Source organism: Enhydra lutris, unplaced genomic scaffold (assembly GCF_002288905.1).
Source record: "Enhydra lutris kenyoni isolate GAN:26980312 unplaced genomic scaffold, ASM228890v2 scaffoldscaffold23, whole genome shotgun sequence".
NCBI classification, from domain to species: Eukaryota; Metazoa; Chordata; class Mammalia; order Carnivora; family Mustelidae; genus Enhydra; species Enhydra lutris.
The window spans coordinates 1734185-1759344 of NW_019154107.1; the positions used below are offsets into that span (position 1 = coordinate 1734185).

General features: G+C 44.0%; 1 protein-coding gene across 2 annotated transcripts in view; it reads right to left on the reverse strand.

The window, feature by feature from the left end:
• Positions 1–25160, reverse strand: part of LOC111150333 (SH3 domain containing kinase binding protein 1) — a 335303-nt gene that overhangs the window by 140756 nt on the left and 169387 nt on the right. Inside the window, exons 4-6 of one of the 2 annotated variants that reach the window (XM_022507776.1) lie at positions 17864–17967; positions 4539–4668; positions 3934–3993 (exon numbers count right to left, since the gene is read on the reverse strand). In XM_022507776.1, the coding sequence (XP_022363484.1) occupies positions 3934–3993; positions 4539–4668; positions 17864–17967 (294 nt within the window). The remainder of the gene's footprint in view (positions 1–3933; positions 3994–4538; positions 4669–17863; positions 17968–25160) is intronic. The other variant, XM_022507777.1, reaches the window with a different exon arrangement.

Here is a 25160-nt window from a genome sequence, read left to right on the forward strand (position 1 = left end):
AGAGAGGAGCACCTGGGTGGCTCAGTCGGTTAAGACTTCGGCTCAGGTCATGATCTCAGGGTCCTGGGATTGAGCCCCAGGTCAGGTTCTCTCTTAGCAGGGAGTCTGCTTCTCCCTCTCCCACAACCTGCCACTCCCCTTGTTTGTACTATCTCTCCAGCAAAGAAATAAATTAATTAAAAAAAATTACAAGAGAAACTGGATACATGGAGGAATCTATAGATTTAGAAAGACTTGCAACACATTTAATTATAATCAGATACAAGCCACAATGCATGCACCCCCTCTGAATGCACATTCAAAGTAACAAACTATATTAAAAATAGAAGACTATGGGGCGCCTGTCTGGCTTAGTCAGTAGAGCATCCGACTCTTGACCGAGTCATGAGTTCGGGCCCCATGTTGGGTGTAGAGATCACTTAATAAAACTTCAAACAAAATAGAACACTATGAGGGGAAAGTAAACACTGACTGTATATTTAATTACACTGAGGAACTGCCATTATTATTTTTTTTGGTCTGATAAGGATTTTAATACCCCCCCTTTTATTGATACATATTGAAATATTCATGGCTGAAATTATATGCTATGTGGAGTTTGCTTCAGAATAACATGGGGGAGGACAGGGCCGTGATATAATTGCAATGGAGAAGCCATAGGCTAATGGATGTTGAAGCTGGGTGCTGAGACCACCAGGACTTCATTACACTATTCTCTTGACTTGTGTATTTGTTAGAAATTCTCTATAATAAAAACCTCTGTGAAAAAGTACCTTTAATATTCCATAAATTGTATAAAATACAATAGTGTTTTCAAATTCAAACATGGAACAAAATGTTTCTGCTACTACATAGCTATGAATGTTCTCATCTGAGGCAAAAGGTTTAAATCAACGTTTCAACCAATACAATTGCTGTAATTCTTTCCTTGACAGATTAGACTACCCTGAACAAAGATCTAAAGTTCAGAGTTTCATAACCAACCGCCATATATAAAAATACATCAGGGTAAAAGAAAAGCAAGTTCAAGGAATTTGCACCTGTCATTCAAAGATCAAAATGCCACCTTAGAGTAAGAAAGGATTCAGCAAGTGCTTATTGAACACCTGCCATGTGTCAAGCCGTCTGGGCACACTTCCTTAGAAATATAATGCCAGGTTTTTTGTATTACATTCATTCATCGGTTGACAAAATTCAACTTAATAACTATGCTGAAATACTTTCCGGAAATAGAAATGTGAAGAGTACAAATACCAAATAATTATGTGCACATATAGGGGTGTGTGTGTGTGTGTGTGTGTGTGTGTACAACAAAGATATATACAAGGATACAATGTATACAAAGTTTTTTTTATATGTACCAGGACACAGATTTTACCTGTCTTAAAAAACTCAGCCTGATGTCTAGTAGCGTTTAAATTAAGAGGATTTTTTATATGAAGCCACAAGGCTCTCTAAAAGTTACCAAAATGGCATAAACATTAGGAATACTAAGTGGACTGGTCTAACAGAGACCTTGATTAAGTACAGTTTAGCTCGTACCAGTGTAAAAACCTAGATTTCTTTTGTGCATGAACTACCTTTGTCTTTCTCAGTTTTATGATAGAAGTAAATAGGTATTTCCTACAGTTATACAAGATGTTATCCTTGGGGAAAACTGGATAAGCAGTACATGGGATCTCTCTGTACAGTCCTGGGTTTGTTGTTGTTGTTTTTTCAACTTCCTGGGACTCTATAATTCCTTTAAAATAAAAAAAAATTAAAGTAAAGCAGACTGAAACTACTGATGGCATTCTCTACAAATAGGGAATAAACAGAATCATTCTAAAACCAAAGGCTCTGTTTAGATAAATCCTACCAGTACACCTCCCTTCTGTACGTGATCTGGGCTGCATTTTATACATTCTACCATCCTGACAGACATTGTATCATCAGAGTGTAAATAGCTATGGAAAAGCCTGAATGCTGAGAGATGCTATTTCTCTTTCAGGGGATTACTTCTATTCAGCAAGCACCGGGGACATTATAATCACATCTGCTTTTGTATGAAGTCCTTGGTGACCACCATTGTTCCCACAACCCAGTAGGACTGGCCTTTCCACCTTTTTCCTCAGACACTCATGGAGCACCTGGGGCACCTTCGTGAACTTCCGGTTTGTGTACTCCCTTTCTGTAATGTGAGCTCACTGATGGCAGGGACTTTGTATCTTCAGTGTCTTGTGGAATATCTCAGTAACAACAGGGGCTCAGCAAAGGTTGAATGAATGAGGAATAGAAGAAAAGAAGGAAGGAAGGAAGGAAGGAAAGAAGGGTGGGAGGGAGGATATGGGTAGACAGATGGAGAGATGGAGAGATGGGCCCTCTTGTCCTTAACCATATATACAGGAAGACTGCCAAGGCCATGTAGTTTTTTTCAGAATCATCCTCTTTGTTAGGAGACAATGCCTCTTCAGGAACCTCAAAACCCCTCAATAAGGGACAGTTTCTGTGGTAACTTAACATGGCTGCTGAAACTTTTGGGCTCTCCTAGTTCTGAAATGGAGGGCTTTTAACTGAATGAGTGTTGGTGGAACACCTTTCTAAGAAAAGCAGCCCCTTCTGAACATGTGAAGGAAGGCTAAGTGCCCAGAGAGACCATTCCACTCAGTTTCCTAACCTCCTGTCCCAGAAATTCCAGCACCATGCACTTTGCGCCAAGGGGGGCAGGCAGGCTCGAAGGTCCATATTAAATTAGAGCAAGAGGAGGCAGTTTATTTCAATAGTTTCAAAATACAGAAGGCACTACTTCTTTGCCCCTCCTGCTGTGAAAGCATAGCTAACATGGCAGAACACCAAGAAGTCAAGGTTCTCCCAGAGAGGTTGTCCCATACCTCTCTAGATCTCCTTTTCTGCATCGGTAAAGGAATCTCAAAGTAATTTCCACAGGCAGAAACAGAATGCTTCAGTGAGCAGGTTACCAATCAGTGTACATCAGCCTCAACATACAAACTGGTTATATTCCAAGAGTTTATCATGATTAACAATGAAAGTGACCATTTATGGACAGCCTCATATGGGTGAGATGATTTATATACATTACTGCTATTAGAACTCAGAATGCACTTCCCCACAGAAATAACGGTATGATGACCTGATTTGGTCCTCCCTCCAAGAAAGCCCATTTAATCCACAACACCCCTGAGGTAAAGTATTCTTATCATAGGACCCAATTACCAGGTACGGCACTATTCCCATGTATAAAAGGAGACACCAAGACAATTAGAATCGATGAGCAGTTCAGGACCTATAGCAACTCCCATTATCACAAGTTCAAGGACATTCACTGCCCTCCTGGCTGTACTCATTAGCCAGGCCATGTGAGCGGAGAATAACCTCACCCCAAGCCAGAAAAGGCAGCAGGGGCTCCAAGGTACTTCACTTGCTCCAAAATCACCTCCCATATTTCCTCCCATAGACCCTTGGATGGAACGGAGTTCAGGGGTAGGGTCCCTGGCATTGGCAGTAGAGGGAGAGGGTACTGTTGAAGCCTGTGAGCCAACCAGCCAGAGCTGCTGTTTCTATGAAACAGGTCTGAGCTGCTGAGACCAAGTGAAGAAGGTCATCCGAGCACTTTTCCAGAAGTGGCTTTACCTCCAAACTAGGAGTCTGTCCATCGGACTACTGGTTAAATAAAAGAGACACATCTAACTTGGGAACACTGCTCTAGCCAGATTTTTCCAAACGGAAAAGAAAGATGTTTCAGTATTCTTTTGACAGCACAGAGTTTAGAAAGGGAGGTCTGCAACCCCAAAGAGTGCCGCGCCACCAGGACACAGTTGAGCCTCTTACGACATTCACGCCATGACCTCGGCTCAAGACGGCACAAGAGATACACAGACGCCCACGTGGGAAGTTGGGTTAGCGACTGGGAGAACAAAGTTTCCCGGTCCTGACCTTTTGCTCCATGAGCTGGAAAGGGCAGCAGAGAAGCTGGAGGGAGGAGAGCTTCAGGCCCTGGAGAAAGAAAGACCTAGAGTTCGTTCTCACCATCGCAGAAAGACACGCATGCTCACCAAGGTGGGGCTGGCCTCTCAGCTGTCTTGTCAAACTGGTAAGGAAACTGGCACGCAGTCGTCCCGAACACAGCACTTCTCACCACCAACGGTTTTTGTGTGTGTGCGTGTGCCATTTTCCTCCAAGTTCCTCAAAGGATGCTGAGAAATACAGTCTCATTTGGTTCATTTAAAAAATAATGATCCACTTGCAGTGAGAGAAGGGTATAGAAACAGTAATATGAGCCATAGGGGAATATTAAAATGGCACGAAGGCTGACGGTCACCTATCGAGAGATGGACAGCATCTGCCTGTGCACGCGTGAAGGTGTGCAGTTCACACCTTTACAAGGATAACCCACTACACTGCAGGGGTGAAGGCAGCACAAGCAGAAGTGTACTCGTGAGCTTCTGTCGCTGTCCCCCAGCATGGGCTATAGAACAGCGGGGAGGCTGGAGCAGTACCCGCCAGTGCCCCCACCCCCCTTACACAGGGGACTTCCTTACTTGACTTGGAGAGCTGCTCATCCTGAGAAATGCCCAGGTCATCCGACTCCCCCGACAGTTCCTTGATGAAGTTGGAAGGAAACATTCCAGTCTTTCCATTGAGAACGCCTTCCCACCATCCTTCTTCCACCTGCACAGACGCAAACAGAAGAACAGAGATGCAGAGCTCAGGTTAGACACCGTGGCTCCCAGTTTTCTCTCCCATCTGTATGGCGCACAGTGCAGAGCCCACACAGGGAGAGTGGGAGGACCCAAAGCTTACAAGCTGACTGGGAATGAGATCGCAGACCTCACAGAGTCTTGAGATTCAGACTTAGGAAGGCGGGGTGAGGGGTGGGAGGGGGGACTGAACCTGGGGGCCAAAAACACAAGTGGAAAGGAATTAACAATTTATGTTCACTAACGTCAGACTGACATTTGGCATTTCCTTTGGTCACAAAATGAAGATAAGATAGTCGTAGTAGAAGGACCCATGACTCGTCACCAAACAAATGATGGACATTTTCATATCACAGCACAGAAGCTGCGGGGATCTCAAGATACTGCTTGCCCCAAGGACTACTAGGAAGTGGTGGTAGTTACCACACCTGCTGGGGACCTTGTCATTTAATATATGCATTACAGAATTATTTATTAATTATAATAGGAAATCACACAGGTTTTCATATCAAAATTTGCTTTTAAAATAGCTTGATAGCTATTTCAATGGTTCCCTTTTGTAATCCTGTATTTTAAGCATTTAAAACCATTATTTAACAAGTGACAGTGGCTTCCCTAGACTACCCAAACTAACTAGACAGCCTAACAAAAACAGGTAAGATGCCCTGAGCTAAGAACTCAATTGGAAGGTAGCAGGACTCCCTGCAGGTTTCAGAAGGCTTCTAGAGTACCCTGAGATGAAGCACAACAGGGTGAAGGGAGCGAGGGAGAGCAGCCGTACTGCAGTCCTCTGCGTAGGGGAGTGAGGGCCGGATTGGGAGCGGGGGAGCGGTGACAAGGGAGAAGGCAGGTATGCATCTGAAGGCCCTTTGAGGTAGTAACTGGTCTTGAGCTACCAATTAGCTGGGACAAGCAAGAGGAAGGTAAAAAGTCATCCCAAGATTTTATGATGGAACCACTCACAGAAGAGCAGAAGTCACAAGTCAGAACACCGAGGTGGCTTCTTGAAGGGAAATAACAGGACATTCTGAGAACAAGCACGTACTCATGCTTGTTACTCATGCCGTGCAATGTAACAGAAAGAGACCCTGAACGCTTGGACTTGTTTTTTTGTGTTTTGTTTTTTTTTTTTTTTTTAACCACATGCTTATAACACCAACTCAAACTGATAAATAGGATTTAACAGCTAAAACAATGAAAAAAGATAAAGAATATTAAAGTCAAAAAAGCCCAGTTCAAATCCTACCAAAGCTCAGCAGTTACATAACCTCATTCACATTTCCTACCAAAGGAACCCTGGCTCCTGTCTGTACAATGGGGATAACGCTACACTCGATCAGTGTTAGAGACAGATGTATTATGATTCCATACTAGGGACACAAAACTGTACAGGACATGGTTTTTTCCTCCCTGAAGCAGATGACAATCTACCGAGGTAGAAAGGGCATGTGGTTAAAAGGGAGAGGATGGGTGGGACTAAAAACTAGCAATGGGAGGTAAATAGATGGGGAAAATGCCATGACTTAGCACAAACAAACTTGTTGCACAAAGTCAAGCTCACCCAGGTGGGGGACGCTACAGAAAGGCTTTGAGAAAAAAAGAAATCAAAAATTAAGGTTGGCCTTGAAGAGGAGAAATGGTAGATACATATAAGTAGGGCAGGGGGGCATGTTTGCGAGACACTCCAGAAAGGGGGAAGCTGACAGAACCTGTGGAATGGAGACAATCAGAATGGTGTCTGGAGCATTTGTGAGGGAGTTCACAGGAGGCAGGCTTGCGGAGTGGCAATTATATCTGCGTGATCACAGAATCTTCGGGAAAGAATCCAGACATCTATGAACAACTGTCCCAGTGACTATTCAATACCACATCGTGGCATTTAACAGCACTTCACTTGAAACCATTCCATGTTTCTATGCCGACTCAACCGATATGTGTTATTCTTTCAAGCAGCTTTTTATAGGATTAGGACAGTTGGGAAAATTCGCCATGAGCCTGAATAGAAATAGTCACCGGATTCGTGGTGGGGGATCCTTTGTGCCTGTCCTGAATGAGGAACCATAAAATGACCTTCTTTCTCCCAGAATCATGGGGCAGGAGGGAAAAACCAAGGGCATGGACTGCAAATGAGCAGTCCCTAGCAGAATCCCCAACAGCGCAGGGCAGCTGGGCCAATTCCATCTGATTCAGCTCAACAGTATCTAAAACATCCCTGTTCCCACTAATAAGCGGCTGGAGCCTGAGATCCCCAAAGGAAGTACTCCTGACGTGAGGGATTGGTTAGCTGCCTGCCGGGAAAACAGGGGTGTCTTTGCCTCACCACACCCCCAGATGCCGATATCAGTGTCACAGCACAGTCTGAGAGGAGTAGCCAACAGGGAAGCAGCAGAGCTCTATCATTAGCCACGCAGTGTGGAGGGACAGGCAGCGCAACCACGGCTCATGGCCCGGGGGGTTCATTTCTCATTACAGGCGCCACAGTGGTGGTGGCGGCAGGGTGGGGCGGGGCGGGGGGGGGGGTCTGGCCCCTGTACCAGCGAGAACCTTTCAGTACTATCCCTTCTTATAGCCAGCTTCTTTGGTTCTAAGATTCAGGCTAGAGATACGAGAAAAAGAAAAAAATGATGCTCACTCTCCCTCTTTCCCTCTTCAGCAATATTCTAGAGTTCAACTTCCTGTATTAAGATGAGGACAGTGAAGCCCAGAGTGATTACATTCATTCATTCACTCATTCATTCAAAGAGTAAAGCACTGTACCCCACATTCTGAATGAATAAAAATGAAAAGCAGGGAAATTTAGGGGAGCCCTCCATGGGGGGGTGGTCTCTGAAGCCCTGATTACCCCACAAAACGATGTGCCCTGCTGTGAGGAGCAAATGGGACCAAGAGACAGGATGATGGTAGCCACTGTTCTTAATTAAGTCCCACCAAACCCAGGTCTCCGCGCCCCTCCCTATTTGACCTACATTTAATAAGCACCTATCCCGCACTGCTCCAGGGCCTTGGGGCAGATTCACTGGTGAATGAAACAAAGACAGTGCCCTTGAGAAGCTCCTGCAACAAAGAAAGGACCATACAGAACCTGTGCACCTCCGCTTTGAAATCAAGCTTGCTTATGTTTGTTTCTATATTTAAGAGAAAGAAAGAAATGTGTCCCTTTGTAATAAACTGTGGATTATGGATGTCACCAAGGGCTTACCATTTCTGCCCCAAAGGGAGTAATAAAGGGGAATTGATGCCCGCCCCCCCGCAACATACACTTATCCATAGCCTGCCGCCGGCAGTGCCTCTGGGCTGAGAACAGCCTCCACCCTGCGCCCCTGAGCCCAACCCAGGCAGATCTGGAGCCCATGGCTCTGTCCTAAGAGGGAACCCTGCCTTCGGTCCAGAACCGGAAATAGGGTAGTTTACACCTGGCTGTGTTTGAGAAAGAAAGACAGAGTAAAAGCATTTCAATAGTTTGCGCTGGGGGCCTTGCAATTCCCATGTCTTCACAGTCACCAGCATCTAAGTGGGTTCAGAGCCCAAGGAGCTCATCTCTAGCTATTTAGCCCTGCTGGAAGTTGGGGAAGCAGCTGGGCAAATGTCAACACATCCCCCCAATTTTACACGCATTATCTACATGTGTAAGGCACTACAGAGAGAACGCCTGTGGATACAAAAATGACCATGGCTGTCCGAGGTACAGAGATATTCAGAATAGTTTCAACTTAACCAGCATTGAAGTTTTACCTGGTAAACTGTGCTGAGAAAGGGATCAACAGCTTTACCAGGTCTAAAGTCTACCTCAGGGTGTGAGTAGCAAGACAGAAAAACCCATTTAAGGGCTGTTATGGCTTTCTTTGTGCAATTAACCCTTTGTAGTCCAAATCTCAGTCAGAGGAGGGGGGCGGAGGGAGAGGCGCACAGGTAAATGAGGTCAGCTTTATTGTTCCCAGAGCTGTTTTACCACTCTTTCCAGAAAGAAAAAATGGAAAAGTCAAGCTTTAAGAAAAGGTCCACACCTTAACATTTCTAAAAATTTCCTCAAAATATATTCAGACTTTATAGGTCTAGAAATTTATCCATTTCCTCTAGGCTGTCCAACTTGTTGGTGAATAATTGCTCAGACTAGTCTCCTTCAATCCCTTGTCATTCTGTGTTATCATTTGTAACCTCTCCTCTCTCGTTTCTGATTTACTTCTTGGTGAGGCTAGCTAAAGAGCTGTCTATTTTGTTTATCTTCTTGGAAGACGAACTCTTAGTTTCACTGATCTTTTCTATTATCTTTTAAGACTCGATTTCATTTACTTACACTCTGATCTTTGTTATTTCCTTCCTTCTACCAATCTTGCAGTTCATTTGTTCTTTTTCTAGTTCCTTGAGGGTAGGACCCTAGGTGGAATTAGTCACAGCGAGACAAGTACTATATAATCTCACTTCTATGTAGAATCTAAAAAAAAAAAAAATCAAACTCATGGATGCAGAGAACATGGTGGTGGTTGCCAAAGTCAAGGGCTGGGGGGGTAGGTGAAAGAGGTGAAGGGGTCAAAAGGTACAAAATTCTATTTATAAGATAAATAAATCCCAGGGATGTAATGTATAGCAAGGTGACTATAGTTAACAGTACTGTATCATATATTTGTAAGTTGATAAGACAGTAGATCTTAAAAACAATTTCTTTTTTTTAAGATTTTTATTTATTTATTTGACAGATAGAAATCGCAAGTAGGCAGAGAGGCAGGCAGAGAGAGAGGGGGAAGCAGGCTCCCCGCTGAGCAGAGAGCCCGATGTGGGGCTGGATCCCAGGACCCTGGGATCATGACCTGAGCCGAAGGCAGAGGCTTTAACCCAATGAGCCACCGAGGTGCCCCAACAATTTCTAACTATGTATCATTGCTATAATCTCATCACAACATATACTATACATGTATCAAATCATTATGCTGTATGTCTAAAACTAATACAGTGTTTAATTTCAATTATATCTGAATTAAAAATGTATTCAGACATAATTAAATAATAATTTCCACACTGGCCCTTTCACCCATCTTTGAGAAGTAAGGGAAAGTATTTTCAAAAATTTTTAAATGCCAGAGAAATACTTAGTTTTTTAAAGTTTTTAAAATTGAGGTATAATTCATATAATGCACATGTTTTAGTAGTACAAGTCAATCAGTTTTCATATATGCACCCATGTAACCCATACCTCTATCAATATACAGAAAGTTTCCATCACTCCAGAAAATTCCCTGTGCCCCTTCCTAGTCAATCCACCTTCACAAGCAACCACTTATCTGATTTTCATTACCTATGACTGATTTCACCTTTTCTAGAATGTCACATAAATGTTCTAACATGTAGTTTTACCTTTTGGATATTGCTGAAAAAATACAAATTATTTCTAGAAAACACCTTTTTCTATTAGTGGAATTAGTGAAAAAAATATTTTTAAGGGAACCACTCCCTAATGGCATAAACACCTACATTATTTTCCATTTTAGTTGCTTTAAATAACCATCCCTGTTGATGTGGGGACAGGACAGCTGGTTGAGCCAAACAGACAAGTGTTCTCTAGGTCCTAAAGGCTGGGGCCAATATTTTCCCCCAATTCCTATGTAGTTCACTGTCTGAATACCTCTTTCTGGCAAGGCCACAACATTCCATACACATAGGAAAGTGATTTTTTATTCCCTCGTTCTTCTGAGAATAAGCCTATTCCACATGAAAGAGGCCCCTCAAAAGAGAAATCTGCAGAGTAATTCAAAGGGGAATGACTGAAGAAAACATACACAATTTCCATTTAAGACTTCAGCAAATTCTGCCCAATGAGACAGAGCTATATCCATGATTTGCCTCACAGTGGAAAGGGTTTTTGATAGGGTTGTTCTCGAGAAGAGGACAGTTCTGTCCTTCAAAATTGTTACAGGCTAGGGACGCCTGGGTGGCTCAGTTGGTTAAGCAGCTGCCTTTGGCTCAGGTCATGATCCCAGCGTCCTGGGATCGAATCCCACATCGGGCTCCTCGCTCGTCAGGAAGCCTGCTTCTCCCTCTGCCTCTGCCTGCCATTCTGTCTGCCTGTGCTCGCTCTCTCTCCCTCTCACTCTCTGACAAATAAATAAATAAAATCTTTAAAAAAAATTGTTACAGGCTAGTCTACAGGTCCCCCAATTCCTAAATGACCCTATGCTAAAGCCTTACTATCACTCTAACTTGGAAATCTGAGCAAAGAGTAAATCAAGCCAACAAGATAACCTTTCTGATGAATCAAGATCCTGAAGCTTTGTCCTGCCACTACTAAAAGGTGACAAAATTATCTATGGGTTTGTGTTAATCTCACAAAACCCATATGTAAGATACCTTCATGGGGGTATTCCTTTAAAAGTTCAGTGTAGGAGGGGCACCTGGGGGGCTCAGGTCATGATCTCAGGGTCCTGGGATCGACCCCCACATGGGGCTCCCTGCTCAGCAGGGAGCCTGCTTCCCCCTCTCCCTCTACCTGCTGCTTCCCCTGCTTATGCACACGTTCTCTCTCTCTCTTTCTCTCCCCCTGACAAATAAATAAAATTTAAAAATCTTAAAAAAAAAGTTCAGTGTAGGAGGCACTGTCACTTATCTCATGTGCATTTTACCGCAGGGGTCAGCTTCTGCTCCTGATACCCCACACCTGCTGCGGAAGCTTCACAGGTCATCCCTGACTCTGGAGCAAGGCTGTACCAACATCCTGTTCCCCCCCTTCCCAGACTAGCCGAGCACCTTACACAATATACCCTGTGCTTGCCTGTGGTTGAAGTTCTTCTTGTTCTCGGAAGTATCTTCTTCACCTTCGCTGAGTGCCTTTGTTTTTAAATCCTTCCTCATTTGTCAGTGCCATCGTTTGCTGCTCTCCTAGCATCCTGGGTTCTTAGTTACCTTCTTAGCTGTGCATATCTTACCCTCCCTGACTATACTGAACATGTTTCAAGACAGATTCTGCTCAATAAATCTCTAAATCTCCATGAACCCAGCTTCTGTCACAGAGTAAGAGCTCAAACAGTTGATAAATCCCATAGCTTTGCAAATCTCTTATAAATACATTTCGACTTGCAAATATGTTGCTTTTATACAGTTGTAGTCTGTTTTGCAGGCTGATGAGGCTAATCTAATCACCTTTTCTTCTAATCATGACGTCCCTCTCCTTCACATGCTCTGTCACCTCTGCAAATTACATCACCAGACATGTCTACCCAAAATCACTGGAAGAAATTACTATAGAGCAGCCTAAGCATTTTGGATTATCACATTCTAATAAACAAATTTCTATATTAATGTTATCTCTTTTTTGGAAAAGATAAACCCTTCTAAAGCAAGGGGTACCTTGATGGGTAAGAATTTGGGTATGCTTGGATTACCTAGTAACTAATCAGCTTTTAAATAAACTTGACTTCTCATGGGCAAGCACAAAACAAAAGCAAGTCTTTGAAGTTCTTACACCAAGAATGAAATGAGGATTTCCTGCTATTTGGGATCCCTGGACCCAGTTCCAATGTGTGTGGGGGGTGAGAGAGGTTTCCCCACACCAACAAGCAATTCTTCAGACATCAGCTGGGTGTCCTACCATTTAACTCAATTCTGACACTCTCTACTCAGAAACAGCTGCATATCCCACAGGTTAAGAGCTCAGACCTGCAAGACTGCTCTGTTCCCTGCCCCCCCACTGTAGATGCCACTTGCAAGTCCAGATTGTCACCTACCCTCCGGACCCATAAATCAGAGGTTCCCATGATCCCCTCCTGAGGTTCAATTAATTTCCTAGAGCAGCTCACAGAACTCAAGAGAAACATTTTACTTACCAGGTCACTGATTTATTAGAAAAGGATATAACTCAGGAACAGTCCGATGGAAGAGATGCACAGGTCAAGGCACGGGGAAAGGGCGTGGAGTTTCCATACCCTCTCCAGGCACCACTCTCCACGCACCTCCACATGTTCACCAACCCAGAAGCTCTCTGAATCCTGTCCTTTGGGGTTTTTAACGGAGGCTTTATTACATAGGCATGGTTGATTAACTCACTGGCTACTGGCACCTGATTCGACCTCCAGGCCCTCTCCCCTCACCAGGGTCAGTGGGTGGGGCTGAAAGTTCCACCATTGGCTCCACCGGCAACTGGCCTCTTTGCTCAGGTGTTTCAAAAAGTCACCTCAATAACATAAGGGAAGACACCTTTATCACTCTTAAAGGAAATTCCAAGAGTTTTAGGAGCTCTGTGCCAGACAGAGACCAGATATATATAGTTCTTATTATAATTCACAATATCATAACTGCGCATCCGTACCCACAAAGGTTGTCTGATTGAGTTAAACTTCTGAAGAATTTCAACAGCTCATTGAACTCGAGGTGAGAGAACCAAACCCATGTTGTGGGTATGAGAAGATGCCTATGTTTCTTGAAAGTGCAAGTTACCATCTTTGCAAACTATAAGGCCAGGTCAGGCTTAAAATCTGAAATGAAAGCCATTGATCTAGAGCAAGCCTGACTAGGGACCACTGAAAAATACCTCAAAAACAAACCACAAGGAACAAATAAAAGCAAGAATCTCTGAATATTCCTTGGGCCCCACTCAGACAGACTGGTTGAGATCAAGCTCATCCAACACGAGAAGAAAAGTGGCTCATTTCCCAGGCTCTGGATAACACAGACAGGAAAACACAGAGGTTTCAATGCACTTAAAAAAATAGGTCAATAAGCCAGGTTTGAAACTCCAGAGGCCCTCAAATGCCATTACTCCTGACAAGCTTGTCTATATACCATCTCTGATCTTATAATTACAATTTCACCTGCATTGACCAGTCCTCTCCACTCTGGACAAAAAAGACACAAGTGTGCATTTATAGTGATTTTCTTAAAAAAAAAAAAAAAAAACAACAGCAACAAGAACTCAGCCTGCTATTGTTCCTTTCGAACTGGCAGCCCAGTTCCTTTGGGTTCACAAAGCTGAATCTAACGATGAGTGCGGGGTCCCTGTCTGTAGTCAGGAGACAGAGGAATTCTACGTGCTTTTCTGAGGAAGGTGACTTTGCCAGGTGCGCTCATCCCAGCCAGCCCTGCCTTCCCCACTCCTTCTCTGAGCCACCCTGTGCATGCCCATCAGGGCTGAGCACTCGGGGCTGGCAGTTGGCTCCTGCCAGGCGGGAGTCAGGCTGCATCTACCCAAACCTGCGCCAGGCCGCTGCTCTGTGAGCCCACCATGTGGTTACGTGGCTCAAAAAACAGCTAAGTGTGAAGACAAAGTTTGTGGTGATGAGGGGAAAAGGTGAACGATGTGAAAGTTAAAAAAAAAAAAAAAAAAAAAAAAACCTAATGCCAAATTAGGTGCAGAAAGGACAACCAGAAGAGACAGGGTGGGGGGCACTGTACTGCAGAACTTTCTTTAGAAGGAGGGGGTACTCTGGTTGCTTTCCTTGTGTTAGTATCAATCCATTTTAAAGAAACTGATGGAAATCATGAAGGAGGCACTATGAAAGCAGAGAGGATGGAACTCAAACCAACAAACCCATATTCAAGGAAAACACCTTGACCCTATGAGCTTATGGTGACAAATGGCAAATGAATGTACATTTTTATATTTTCAGGCAAAATTAAATAAGATATAAAATATCTTAAATTGTCTTAAATAAGATACATATCTAACTTAATTAATATATATAAAATATCATGTTTTAAGATTCTCTACTTGATTCAACCCTTTTCAAAAAACCAGTCCATACCTCCAAAATCCTCCTAAGAGTTGTCTGGGTGTGTGTGTGTGTGTGTGTAGCTTTGCAATACTGTAGAATCAATCTGTTAATCAGTCAAGAATAATATATTTAGACACATATACATGATATCATCTATCGTATTTTTATTGTCCAATAGATTGACTGGTTTCCAAGTCTTGCAAAGCTAAAACTATGGTCTTACCTCAATCTCTCTCTGTGATTGAAGAGTTCTTATTGATTTGGGATGTTTATTTTTAGTTTCCGGTGGAATGGGAAAATACCCACTGGCGTTTATACATCCATTATAAAAAGACATATTTTATAATATGCAGTGACAATGGCCCAGTATATGTAATATTACAAGTCAATTGACATAATGAGAAAACTCATTTTTGATCATATAATTTTTAAAATGTGGTTGAAAAGGCCAACCTTTATGTTTTATTTTACATAAATATCCTAGGTTTCATATTTTTCCTTTTTCCTCTGGGAAGCAAGACCATCATGAAGCCTGGCACTGAAGAGGACACTGGTCCTGCAGCAGGGATGTCCTAAGTCATCTCCGTGCAAAGAGTTAACTAACAACTGTGATCCCTCCTCTCCTTCAGTGATCCACGCCCGCATTCCCTACAGCCAAGGGGCAGGGGAGGGTGGGCACTATCTCCGAGGAATGTGTTAATAATTTTCCTTATCTTGCTTTGTATTTCATAAAACATTATTACAACATTAAAGGAAAACTGCTTCTGTGACACAACCATTTTCAATTCTCATTCCCTTACAGTCTTCAATCACACAGACATGTATTTCACATGGCTGTGTCCTAGTGTATGCAACTTTGTGTCCTGATCTGTTCATTTCTTTTGCAAAAAAATCTTTTCATATTTCCATTTATTCACTTACTTATTCAGCAAACATTCATTAAGGTACGTATTAGGTTTCAGGCACTCTTCCAGGTACCACGTAATTTAAGATAGATCAAAACCAGATCCCTGCTGTTGAAAAGCTCTCAGGTTAGCAGAATTTAACAGAAAATTACAGTACACAGTACTGTAATAAATACAGATTTAAAGACCTCTGGGTTTACCATCTTAATGTCTTCACAATCTTCTAGCTGAATAATATCACTTAATTCACATAACTATTCTCTCTCGATTATTTTTCACTATCACAAGCAATTAACATGTTTCATATATATTTTTTCTGTTAACCATTTTCTTTGGATAAATTCCTGGGAGTGAGATTACTGGCTCAAAGGATGTTAGTTCAGATTTTTACAGCTCTTGCCATACCCTGCTAAATAGGTTCGTATTAGGATCATAAAGATATACAAAGTTGTCACTTCTCCTTGGTATTACCAAGTCTTAACAGCAAAATGTTTTCTTAGGATTCTCAAAAGCAGGACCCATTATTGCCTTAATTTGCATTTATTTAATTAAGAGCAGTGTGGAACATTTCCTCATGGTAAAGGTTTTTCTTTGTGGGATTTGTGTTTATGGCAGATTTATTTACTATTTATCGTTGTTATAATACCTTTTTAATATAATTTCATATGTGATATATATAATAACTTTTCATGATCATTTATTATAAAATGTTTCTTATTTGTTGTTCTCTGGCGGGGGGGGGGGTTGCTGAAGTTTCTTCAAATTATACCAAAATTTTAACTTTTTTTTTAAGTTAGTCACACTATTTACTATTTCCTTTGGAACTTCTTGCATGGATTCGGTCTTACCAAATTTGTCCTTCTACCACTAGCATAAATGTTCTACTGTGTTGTCTGTTCATGTTTTACTCAGTCAGCTTTTGACAAATGTCTCCTAAGTGCCCTGCTTGGCAACAGGGATACAAAATGATGGATGAGGGATGCCCAGGTATTTCAGCTGGTTAAGCATCCAACTCTTGATGTCAGCTCAGGTCACAATCTCAGGGTCGTGAGAGTGAGCCGAGAGTCAAGCTCTGTGCTCAGCTTAAGATTCTCTCTCCCTCTCCCTCTGCCCCTTCCCCTGCTCACTTGCACACACACACAGTCTCTCTCTCTCTCCAAAATGGTGAATGGCCCTATTAATACAAATTCTCCAAAACTAGGAAATAGGTGATAGGGGTTATTTTGTGTCCTCCCAGTGCCACACTGGGAGTCCCAGTAACTGATTCTCGAGAGATATGTATCTTTGTCTGCCACCCTATTCACTGTGATTCCCTTAGTGTGGATGTTAACCGGCAGAAAACCAAAAGTGATGAGAATGATTCTGTTCAGATAGTAATGAAAGTAAATTGGGACAGCCAGAGATGCAAGTGCCTTATCCCTGAGAAGAGACAACCTCAAAGGCTGTGGTGTACTGCCCTGTGGGGTAGTATGTACTTCTGCATCTGCCTTAGCAATGGGAATCAAGTGTTTCCTCTCTCAGTCATTATAAATACTCTTCCACAATTCTCTTTGAGCCAACCGTACCATCTTGCAGATCCCCTCGTTAATGAGTTAAATAAAACTTTGACTCATGCTCACTTTCTGTTTATATAAGCATCAGGGAATCTGGTGGCTAGGCCTCAGCCCTGCTACTTGGACCCAAGTCACAGTTCACTTAATCCCCTCCTTGACTTCTAGCTTCTTTTTTTGATCATGGGTTTCTGTAAGGTCCAGTGGTACTCATGAAACCAAAGCTCTTGGAGAACTGTATTTCTATATACAGACACATGAGTTGAATCAGAATGAATGATAAGGTTCTAAGTCTGAAGCCCAGGATTGCCCAGGACAGGGGAGCAGAGCCCGAGAGGCCTGTGTCAGTGCATGGTGGGACACTCCACCAGCAGGCGTGGCCCCGAGTACCCAGGACCAAGCAGCAATAAGGGAATGCGGTGCAGTGGAGGGAACAATGGGTCTCCAGCCAGGTGGGCCTGGCTCCAACCCTCAGCCCTGACTCTTCCAGGGTCTCTCTCTTTTTTTTTCCTTCTAGAGTCTCTTGAGCCTCTTTTCTTATCCACAAAACGAAGTGCTTGCGATGGGCCACCTGATGGGCCGATGTGTAAAGAACCTTGTCACACCTGTCACATACTACTAGTCTTCTATAAATGTCCCTTCTTCTCCTTCCTTTTGAATCCACAGTGTCCCCCACGATGAATACTGAATTCATGCTCAAGAGACAGCTCAGGGTCACTCTGCAGAGCCAGAGTCTACTGGCAGTTGAAGGAGAGGAGAAGAGCTGTGGCAATGGCCCAGGATCTCAGAAGCCCTTGTCCACTGTGTGAGAAAGGCTGTAATTTCAAATGGCCTACACCTGCTCCTAATGGGCTTGGTGGCATTCCTGTCTGGGAACCCAGTTCCTCAGGGAAGAGACTCAGCCAGATAGTGTCTAAGGTCTCTTTAGGCTCTAACATCCGCCACAGCAAGGCCAACCAGGGGCGGGTCCTGAGCGCCCGCACAAGGTCACCCACCCATCCGCCTGGCACACTTACCTCTCCTACCACCTCTATGATGTCGCCGACCTTCAGCTCAAGCTCATCGTCATTCTGGGGCAGGTAGCTGAATGCCACCTGGCAGCGGCGCCTCCGTCGCTCGCCTGAATGGGAAAAGCAAAATATTTAGACACAGCTCTTGGCTTAAAACTGGCTTTTAAAGAGAGGCTTCCTAGGCATGCAGGCAAATTAAGCTGACTTGTCTCAAATATGCTCTCTGGGACATGGCTAGAGGCACGGCAGCTCTGGTCTCAGAGAGAGGCAGTAGAAAGCAGAGCAAGGCTTCTTGGTCTTTTAAAAGCTGCTGGGTCAGAAAGGCATGGGTATGAGAAACCGATCCGTTGGTGCAGAAGGCAAGAAGCCCTCCCCTGAAGCGCTGGAGCACATTGTTGCCTTAAACGCTTTTCCACGGATGGGGCTTTGTACTTGCTGCTGTTGATTTTTAATGGAAGCTGATGTGATATGGTAGAATAAAAAGAATGGTCTGCTTCTAATGCTAGCAAGGCAGAGGAAATTTTTCCCAAATGTGCAAAGGAAAAGATAAAGTAGCCTGGCCTTTTTCTTACTAATCATCACCCTTTCAACACGCTGGAACTCAGGCGTGATAAGCGAAGGCTAGTAGATCTCAGCCTGCCCTTGGTGCCATTTCAAATGCCCCACAGGGCTTCAACAAATCCACTTCGGTCCTCTTCCCTCTGTCCCAGGGGACCCATTAGCAGGATCCCTGGCTGCTCACACAGAGCCAACCCAGGCAAATGAAGATAAAAGCCAGAACCACACTTCACTTGACCAGAGGGCACTCAAGGGCACAGCATCTCACTCACCCAGAGCAGCCCAACTGGGAGGCCCTGGCTTAGAGCTGGTTCAAGTACAGATGTGACTGTCCACACCACAGACATGCACCGTGGGCAGAAAGAACATGCATGTGGTATGTGTGATGGGGGTGGGGTAGGAAGACAGACAGATAGGCAGCAGCAGAGGCCCAAGCCGGGGAGAGGTGGATAGCAGAGAAGAAGTGACACCCGCATTGCTCCAAAGTTTGTCGCTCAAGGCTGACCACCTCACACTGTTCCCTCCTGCCACCACATGGCCTAGAAAACCAAAGGGATCAACGACTTCAAGGAAACACATTTAGAAATGCTGATATTATTTTTGGATACTGCCTACAGTGATTCTTCTCCTTTTCTAGTCTTTTCCCTGCGAAAGCAAATCCCTGCAGGAGTGATCACAGGCCATACTGAGGCCCCCATGCAGCATGACGTCAAACAAAGGGGAAGGTCTTTGCTCCATCTGATGGGCTCACTGATCAATATGTTTCAAAAGCCAGTGGCCTAGTTCTCTCCGCTCCATTTTTCTCTGCCTAAACCTCAGTACGGAAGAACCGAGTCAAACAGAAGAAAGGGGGCAGAAGTTCAGAATCGATATCTTGTCTAATCACATCTTTGGCAACTGTACAAATACACTCCACCCCTTCGTACAAAACCACAAGCCGCCTGGGCCTGATGAGAACAAAGGCAGAGCTCTCGGGCTGACTGCCAGGTGCCGCCAGCGCTGTCCGCAGGCGGCACAGGGCGACCCACAGAGGACCCAACTCTCCCGGGCAGTGAAGGCGCATCCCAGCTGGCTTCTCCCTGGTGGGGAGTGAGGAAGAGTGGTAGTCCGGGGCCAAGCACTCTCCCGCGATTCCACGGTGTCCGATGAAATGAGAGGCAAATACAGCACTCTTGTTGTAAAGGGTACGGATTCCCCGTTCTAGCTCAGAAGGTCAAGACGACGGCAAGGCGACCTCGGCACCCACCTCCTTCTCCCTGTGACTCCCTGCCCTCCCATAGACACCTCTTAAGATGAAGTTCTACCCTAAATGGGTGAAGAGCTTTATCTGCTAGATGTTATGGTAAAAGCAAACGCTGCACATACAAATCTAAACACAGAACAAGTCAACACGCAAACCTCCAAAACCTAACGCACAGCAGAGAAGCCACCAGTCCGGACAAAAGTGACTTGAAAATAACATCTGAACAGCCAGTGCTGGCTGAAATCATAAAATGCGGTTACATGTAAGTTCATTTCTTTATAAAACCCTCTGTAAAAAATAGCATGTAACCCGGTGCTACGCAAATGGCAAAAGAGAGAGTGATGACTTCTTCAAGGAGAGACTAACGCCGCAGACTCGGGACCTGGAACAGAATAATCAGATTGCTCTTGACCCGAATCTCTGCCTCCAACTTCTCTAAAGCCCTGTCTGGTATCAGGAAGAATGACACGTTTACTAGTTTCTATCTGCCAGGCTAATCAATAGTTCTTAAAAGCCTCTAAGAAGGTTATTTCGTTGGTGGTACCAAGTCCTATCAAACATATCGCCAACATACAGGACCAAGAAAAGCGAGCCCCAGAGCGAGGTATGCAGGGGTTGCTGATGGTAAAGGCCACCTGAACTGACCCTGGGCAGAAACGGTTATTCCTTGCAGCACTGGGATAACTTGTGGTCTTTTCTAAAGCACTTCTGCTATCCATCATCCAATCTCACCCTGCCACCACCTGAGTTAAAATGAAATGGAAAGGAGCCAGAATGAGCAACCATTTTGCAAATGAGAAAATCAGGGTTCAGTGACTTATCCAAGGACACCGAGCTAGTGAGCCACAGTATCGGCTTGGCCTGAGTTCAGAGCTCTCCTTCAACGTTGGACGAGCCGATTCTGTTTACATCTCGTCCCACATTCTCTGTAATCTGAACTTAATTGCTTTGTGCGACACTGTGTAACAGAGCCTCAGGTTTTCATGCGAATTCCCAGACCGCTGCTCTTCTAGGCCTCAACTTCTGCACTTCACCGTTCCAGTCTTGTTTGCCAGATCTACGCAATCTAAAACCCAGTTCAAGGTGGGCGGCCAATGTCAAGAGACACTGCATTTCAGGTGCCTCTGTCCATCCAACATTTAAGGGAGTTTAAGGATGTCATTGGCTATTTCTCCCCCTCCCAGCATCTCACTGATGTTTACTACTCAGTCTTGACCTCCCTTGAGGAGGTACATAGATGACAATGTCATCTCCCTCCAATAGTTGCTATAAACTGGAGAAGAATAAGGATGACTTGCCTAAGGCCGTGGCTTAGCATCCCTGAACTTGAGCTACCACCTTCACTCCCAGAGCCCAATCCACATGAACTCATTCTCACACATTACTTTGGGCTTTTTTTCTATGGAATAAACTGGATCTTGAAAGAAATTTAAATGCATTTGCTGATCATGGCCAACAATACAAATCAATATCAGAACAACTAGAAAGAGGAGAGTACATATGTTCTCCCTCCTTCGTGTCAGGGCCATTGCCACCGTCCTTTGCCACTGCGTGTGTTTTCTAGGTAGGACCACTTAACTCCCAAGACACAACTGCAAGAAGTAACACATGCAGGTTTTACGGACATGCAAGCGTATATGCGCACACGGCCCACCAAAAAAATGTATGGACAAGGCAGACTTGACAGGGCACACCTTACAGGTCTCTCCTTCATTGCCATACCACACAATGGCCACATACACACCTGGCCATGCACTCAGATGTCGAAACACAGGCCACGGACGCCAAGGCAGGCACATCTGCAATGTCCACACTAGGTCTTGTTCATTCCCACCCTTATATTCATGGCCAGCTTTGTGTAATAAAATAATAACATCTAGCATTTATTGAGCACCTACTGTGTACCAAAGACTGCTGAGTACCGCATAGGTACTACCCCACCTAATCCTCACACCCAACCCCCTTTTTCCAAGCAGGGAGAAACACAGAGATTGAGTGTTTTACCAGAGGTCTTACTGCTCGAGGGGAGGCAAGTCCAGGGCCACTGCCTCCCACGTCTGACTGTTCTTAAGAATTCTCAGCTATGGGTCCTGAGACAGCAGAAAGGACTCACTGGGCCAACGTGGGATGCGGTTAAGATGTGAAACCAGGAAGTGAAAAGTGAAAACCCACAAATCAGGAGCATTTCCTTATAGCTGCTGGATACTGAGGCTAGAGCTGCTGGATATTTTAATGAAAGAAAACTGGCTGGAAGGGGAGGAAATGAAGTACAAGCACACTCTCTAAAAATGACAGAGCAGAAACTAAAAAAGGGCGCCATGGCCCATCCTTAGAAACTCATCTATATTTTAGCATCTCCTAAGATCTTACAACATGTGAAAACTTCAATGACCAAAAAATACAACAATAAATAATGCAGTGGTAGAAAGAAGTCTTTGGGTCAACTGAAAACTTTCAACACTCACACAGCCTTTTTTTTTTTTTTTTGTAATGTCTCATATCCCCTATGACAGAACACCAGTGCAACCACAAGGGCCTGAATCACCAAGGGACGCCTCCCACAAAACTCTAAACTTCAGTAACAAATCAATGCCATTAATTACAGGGGACAACAGGTCATAATGGATGACAAGGAGAAAATACCTTGTGGGAACAGGTAATCTCCCTTTAGAGTACTCTAACCAGTGTTTCTCAATCTTGGCACCTGGGAGCTTTCAGAACCTCAGTAGCGGTCCCGGGGAACTAAGTCTCCACGGGTTCATGGCTTCTTCCAGCACTGGGGCAAAAAGAACACCAAGCGAGAACAGAATATCCACTAATGCTAATATCAGTGAAGTTGCTCAAACACTCGAGGGGTACTTTCCAAAGGACACAGAGATCAGCTTGATGGGGCTTCCATTGGCCAAATCTAGAAGAGTAACAGCCTGTACTGAGGGTTGTATTATCACTTGTGCATTTCCAAATAATTCATGAGCCCAGACTGATAAGTTCAATAGGTAGCTAGGGTGATAGCTACCTAGCTAGGTGAATGGGTAAGATTAGATAGATAAGGGCAGGGCAAGAAGCTAAAGCTCTCCTTTAGACAAAGGATGTCAGGGACGCCTGGGTGGCTCAGTCAGTTAAGCATTTCCCTTCTCCTCAAGTCATGATTCCTGCCCACATCCGGCTTCCTGCTCAGCAGGGAGTCTGCTTCTCCCTCTTCCTCTGCCCCTCCCTCCTGCTCATGCTCTCACTCTCCCTCATGTTCTCTCTCTCTCGTAAATAAATAAAATCTTTAAAAAAAAAGAATGTCAGCTAATAAATGGAGAAATGATAGAAACAGACAATCATCATTTTATAGGCATCATAAGCAGCCAGTGATTCTGGCCAGAATCAATGGTGGTTAAAACCACTGAGTGAAACCTTGTTGGGGATTAGGATATGTAAACAGTCTCAAGAGTATCTCCCCAGAGATTACTTATTAATTACAAAAGGAAAACAGTCCTCTTAGAATGGAGAAACCAGACAGATACAGTCTTAAAGCTCACATCGTCAATAATGACATTCCTCATGTGATGCATGAAGAAAGACTTAACATCACCTGTAGAATGCTCCCACCCCAAACATTTAACCTACATCTGACTGTGAGAAAACAATCATGCAAATCGAAAATGATGACAGTCTACAGAAACTGACCTGATTCTTTAAAAAAAAAACCTTAAGTCACTATCACATACAATTTTTTAAAGGCTAGGAAACTGTTCTAGATTTAAAAATAGTAAAGAGACACAACAGCTAAATATAATGTGACCCTTAATTGCACTTGGGGTTTTTAAAAGGTTATAAAGGGCATTGTTGGGAGAACTGGGGCAATCTAAATATGGACCAATAGTAGATGATAGCATTATATTAACTTTACATTTCCTGCATGTGCTCACCCTGTTGCAGCTACAGAGGAGAATGTCCTTGTTTCCAAGTGTTTAGGGATCAAGTGTCCTGATATCTGTAACTTACTTTCAAATTGTTTAAGGAAAAAAGGAGTGTGTGTGTGTGTGTGTGTGTGTGTGCGCGCGTGCGCGCACGGGCATATATGCACGCACGTGTGTATACATATACATACACACAGAGAGAGTGAGAAAACAAATGTGGCAGAGTGCTAATAATGGGGGAATCTAGATGGATGTTCATTGTAATACTGTTAAAACTTTTCTGTACATTTGAAATTTTTCTAAATAAAAATTTGGGGAGAGAGGAAAATTACAGATGCCCAGGCCCCACCCTTTAGCAATGGTCTGGGTTTCTGTATTTTAAGAGCTCCTCAGGCGAATCTAACAAATGGTCAGGGTCAAGAGACATCTAGACAGATCGGTTATCCAAAAACAAACGGGATTTTCCGGGAACGTGCTATACGTGTTCTACACTCAGCTTCTTCTCCCAAGAGAGAGAAAAATCAAGCTCATCTAGCAATATTAGGCTAATACAGAACCCAGGTGAATGGTGCCACACTGTGATTTTCATCTCACAGAACTTCAGAAAAGTCTTACCAAATAGCCTCTGACTCTGAAAGTGTGCTCCTGGGAGAGTGGGGGATGGGAAAGATGGCGGTCGCTTCTGGGATCCATTAGCCACCACTGCTGGGGGTGCAGCAACTCCCCAACTTAACTGAGCACATTCCAGATTCCTGAAGAGGCTGTTCTTGAGTCAGAAACCTCAATTTATGTAAAGGGCCTTTCCTATTTCAAGATAGAAAGACAATACAAAGTAAACTAAACAAATGTGGAGACTCACCCCTTTTAATTGAAACACCCAGTGGATTTGAGGTGCAGGGGAAGAGAGAAAGGTGAATGACTGATCTCGCCAGACCCAGCATCATACAGTTTGCTGGGAAAATTCCCAATCCTCATCCTGTTCCAACACAACGTAACTCAGAGGAAGTGGAGGACACTTCAGAGTTTGAAGGCATGCCAGAAAAATGAGGAACTTGTGGGTCTTTCTTGCCAAACCCCTCTGGCTCTGGCCGGATGGTTACAGTGAAAATGTATGGTATTTAATTAACCAGAACTATTTGGTCCCTGGAGATGAGCCTCCTTGATTCTCTTAGGGCTGCCTATAGTCAACGTCTGTGCGTGGCAGAAAACCGTTAATCCATTTGCCTGCTACTTCAAAGGGAAGGTTCATCTGAAAACAGGTTATAGCTATGCCAGTGCTCATTTGTTCCCAATCTCCCAGAATACGGGAGGAAAATGTAGAATCAGTAGGGAACCATCTATGAGGGCCTCAAAACCATGGGGGATAGGAAGGGTGGCAGGTCAAGTCAAAAGTCACCAAAGGAAAATCCACTGAGTCCTGTTGGAGATGGAGACAAACATTGATGAGGTGTCTGCCATGTGCCAAGAACTGAGCTAGGCATATTACATGCCTTCCCTCAAGTTCTTGACTGACCCTGTGAGGTGAGGGATGCTGCTCCCATCTTTATGAAAGGGCACAGAAAGGCTGGATAACTTGTGTGAGGCCCATGCATTA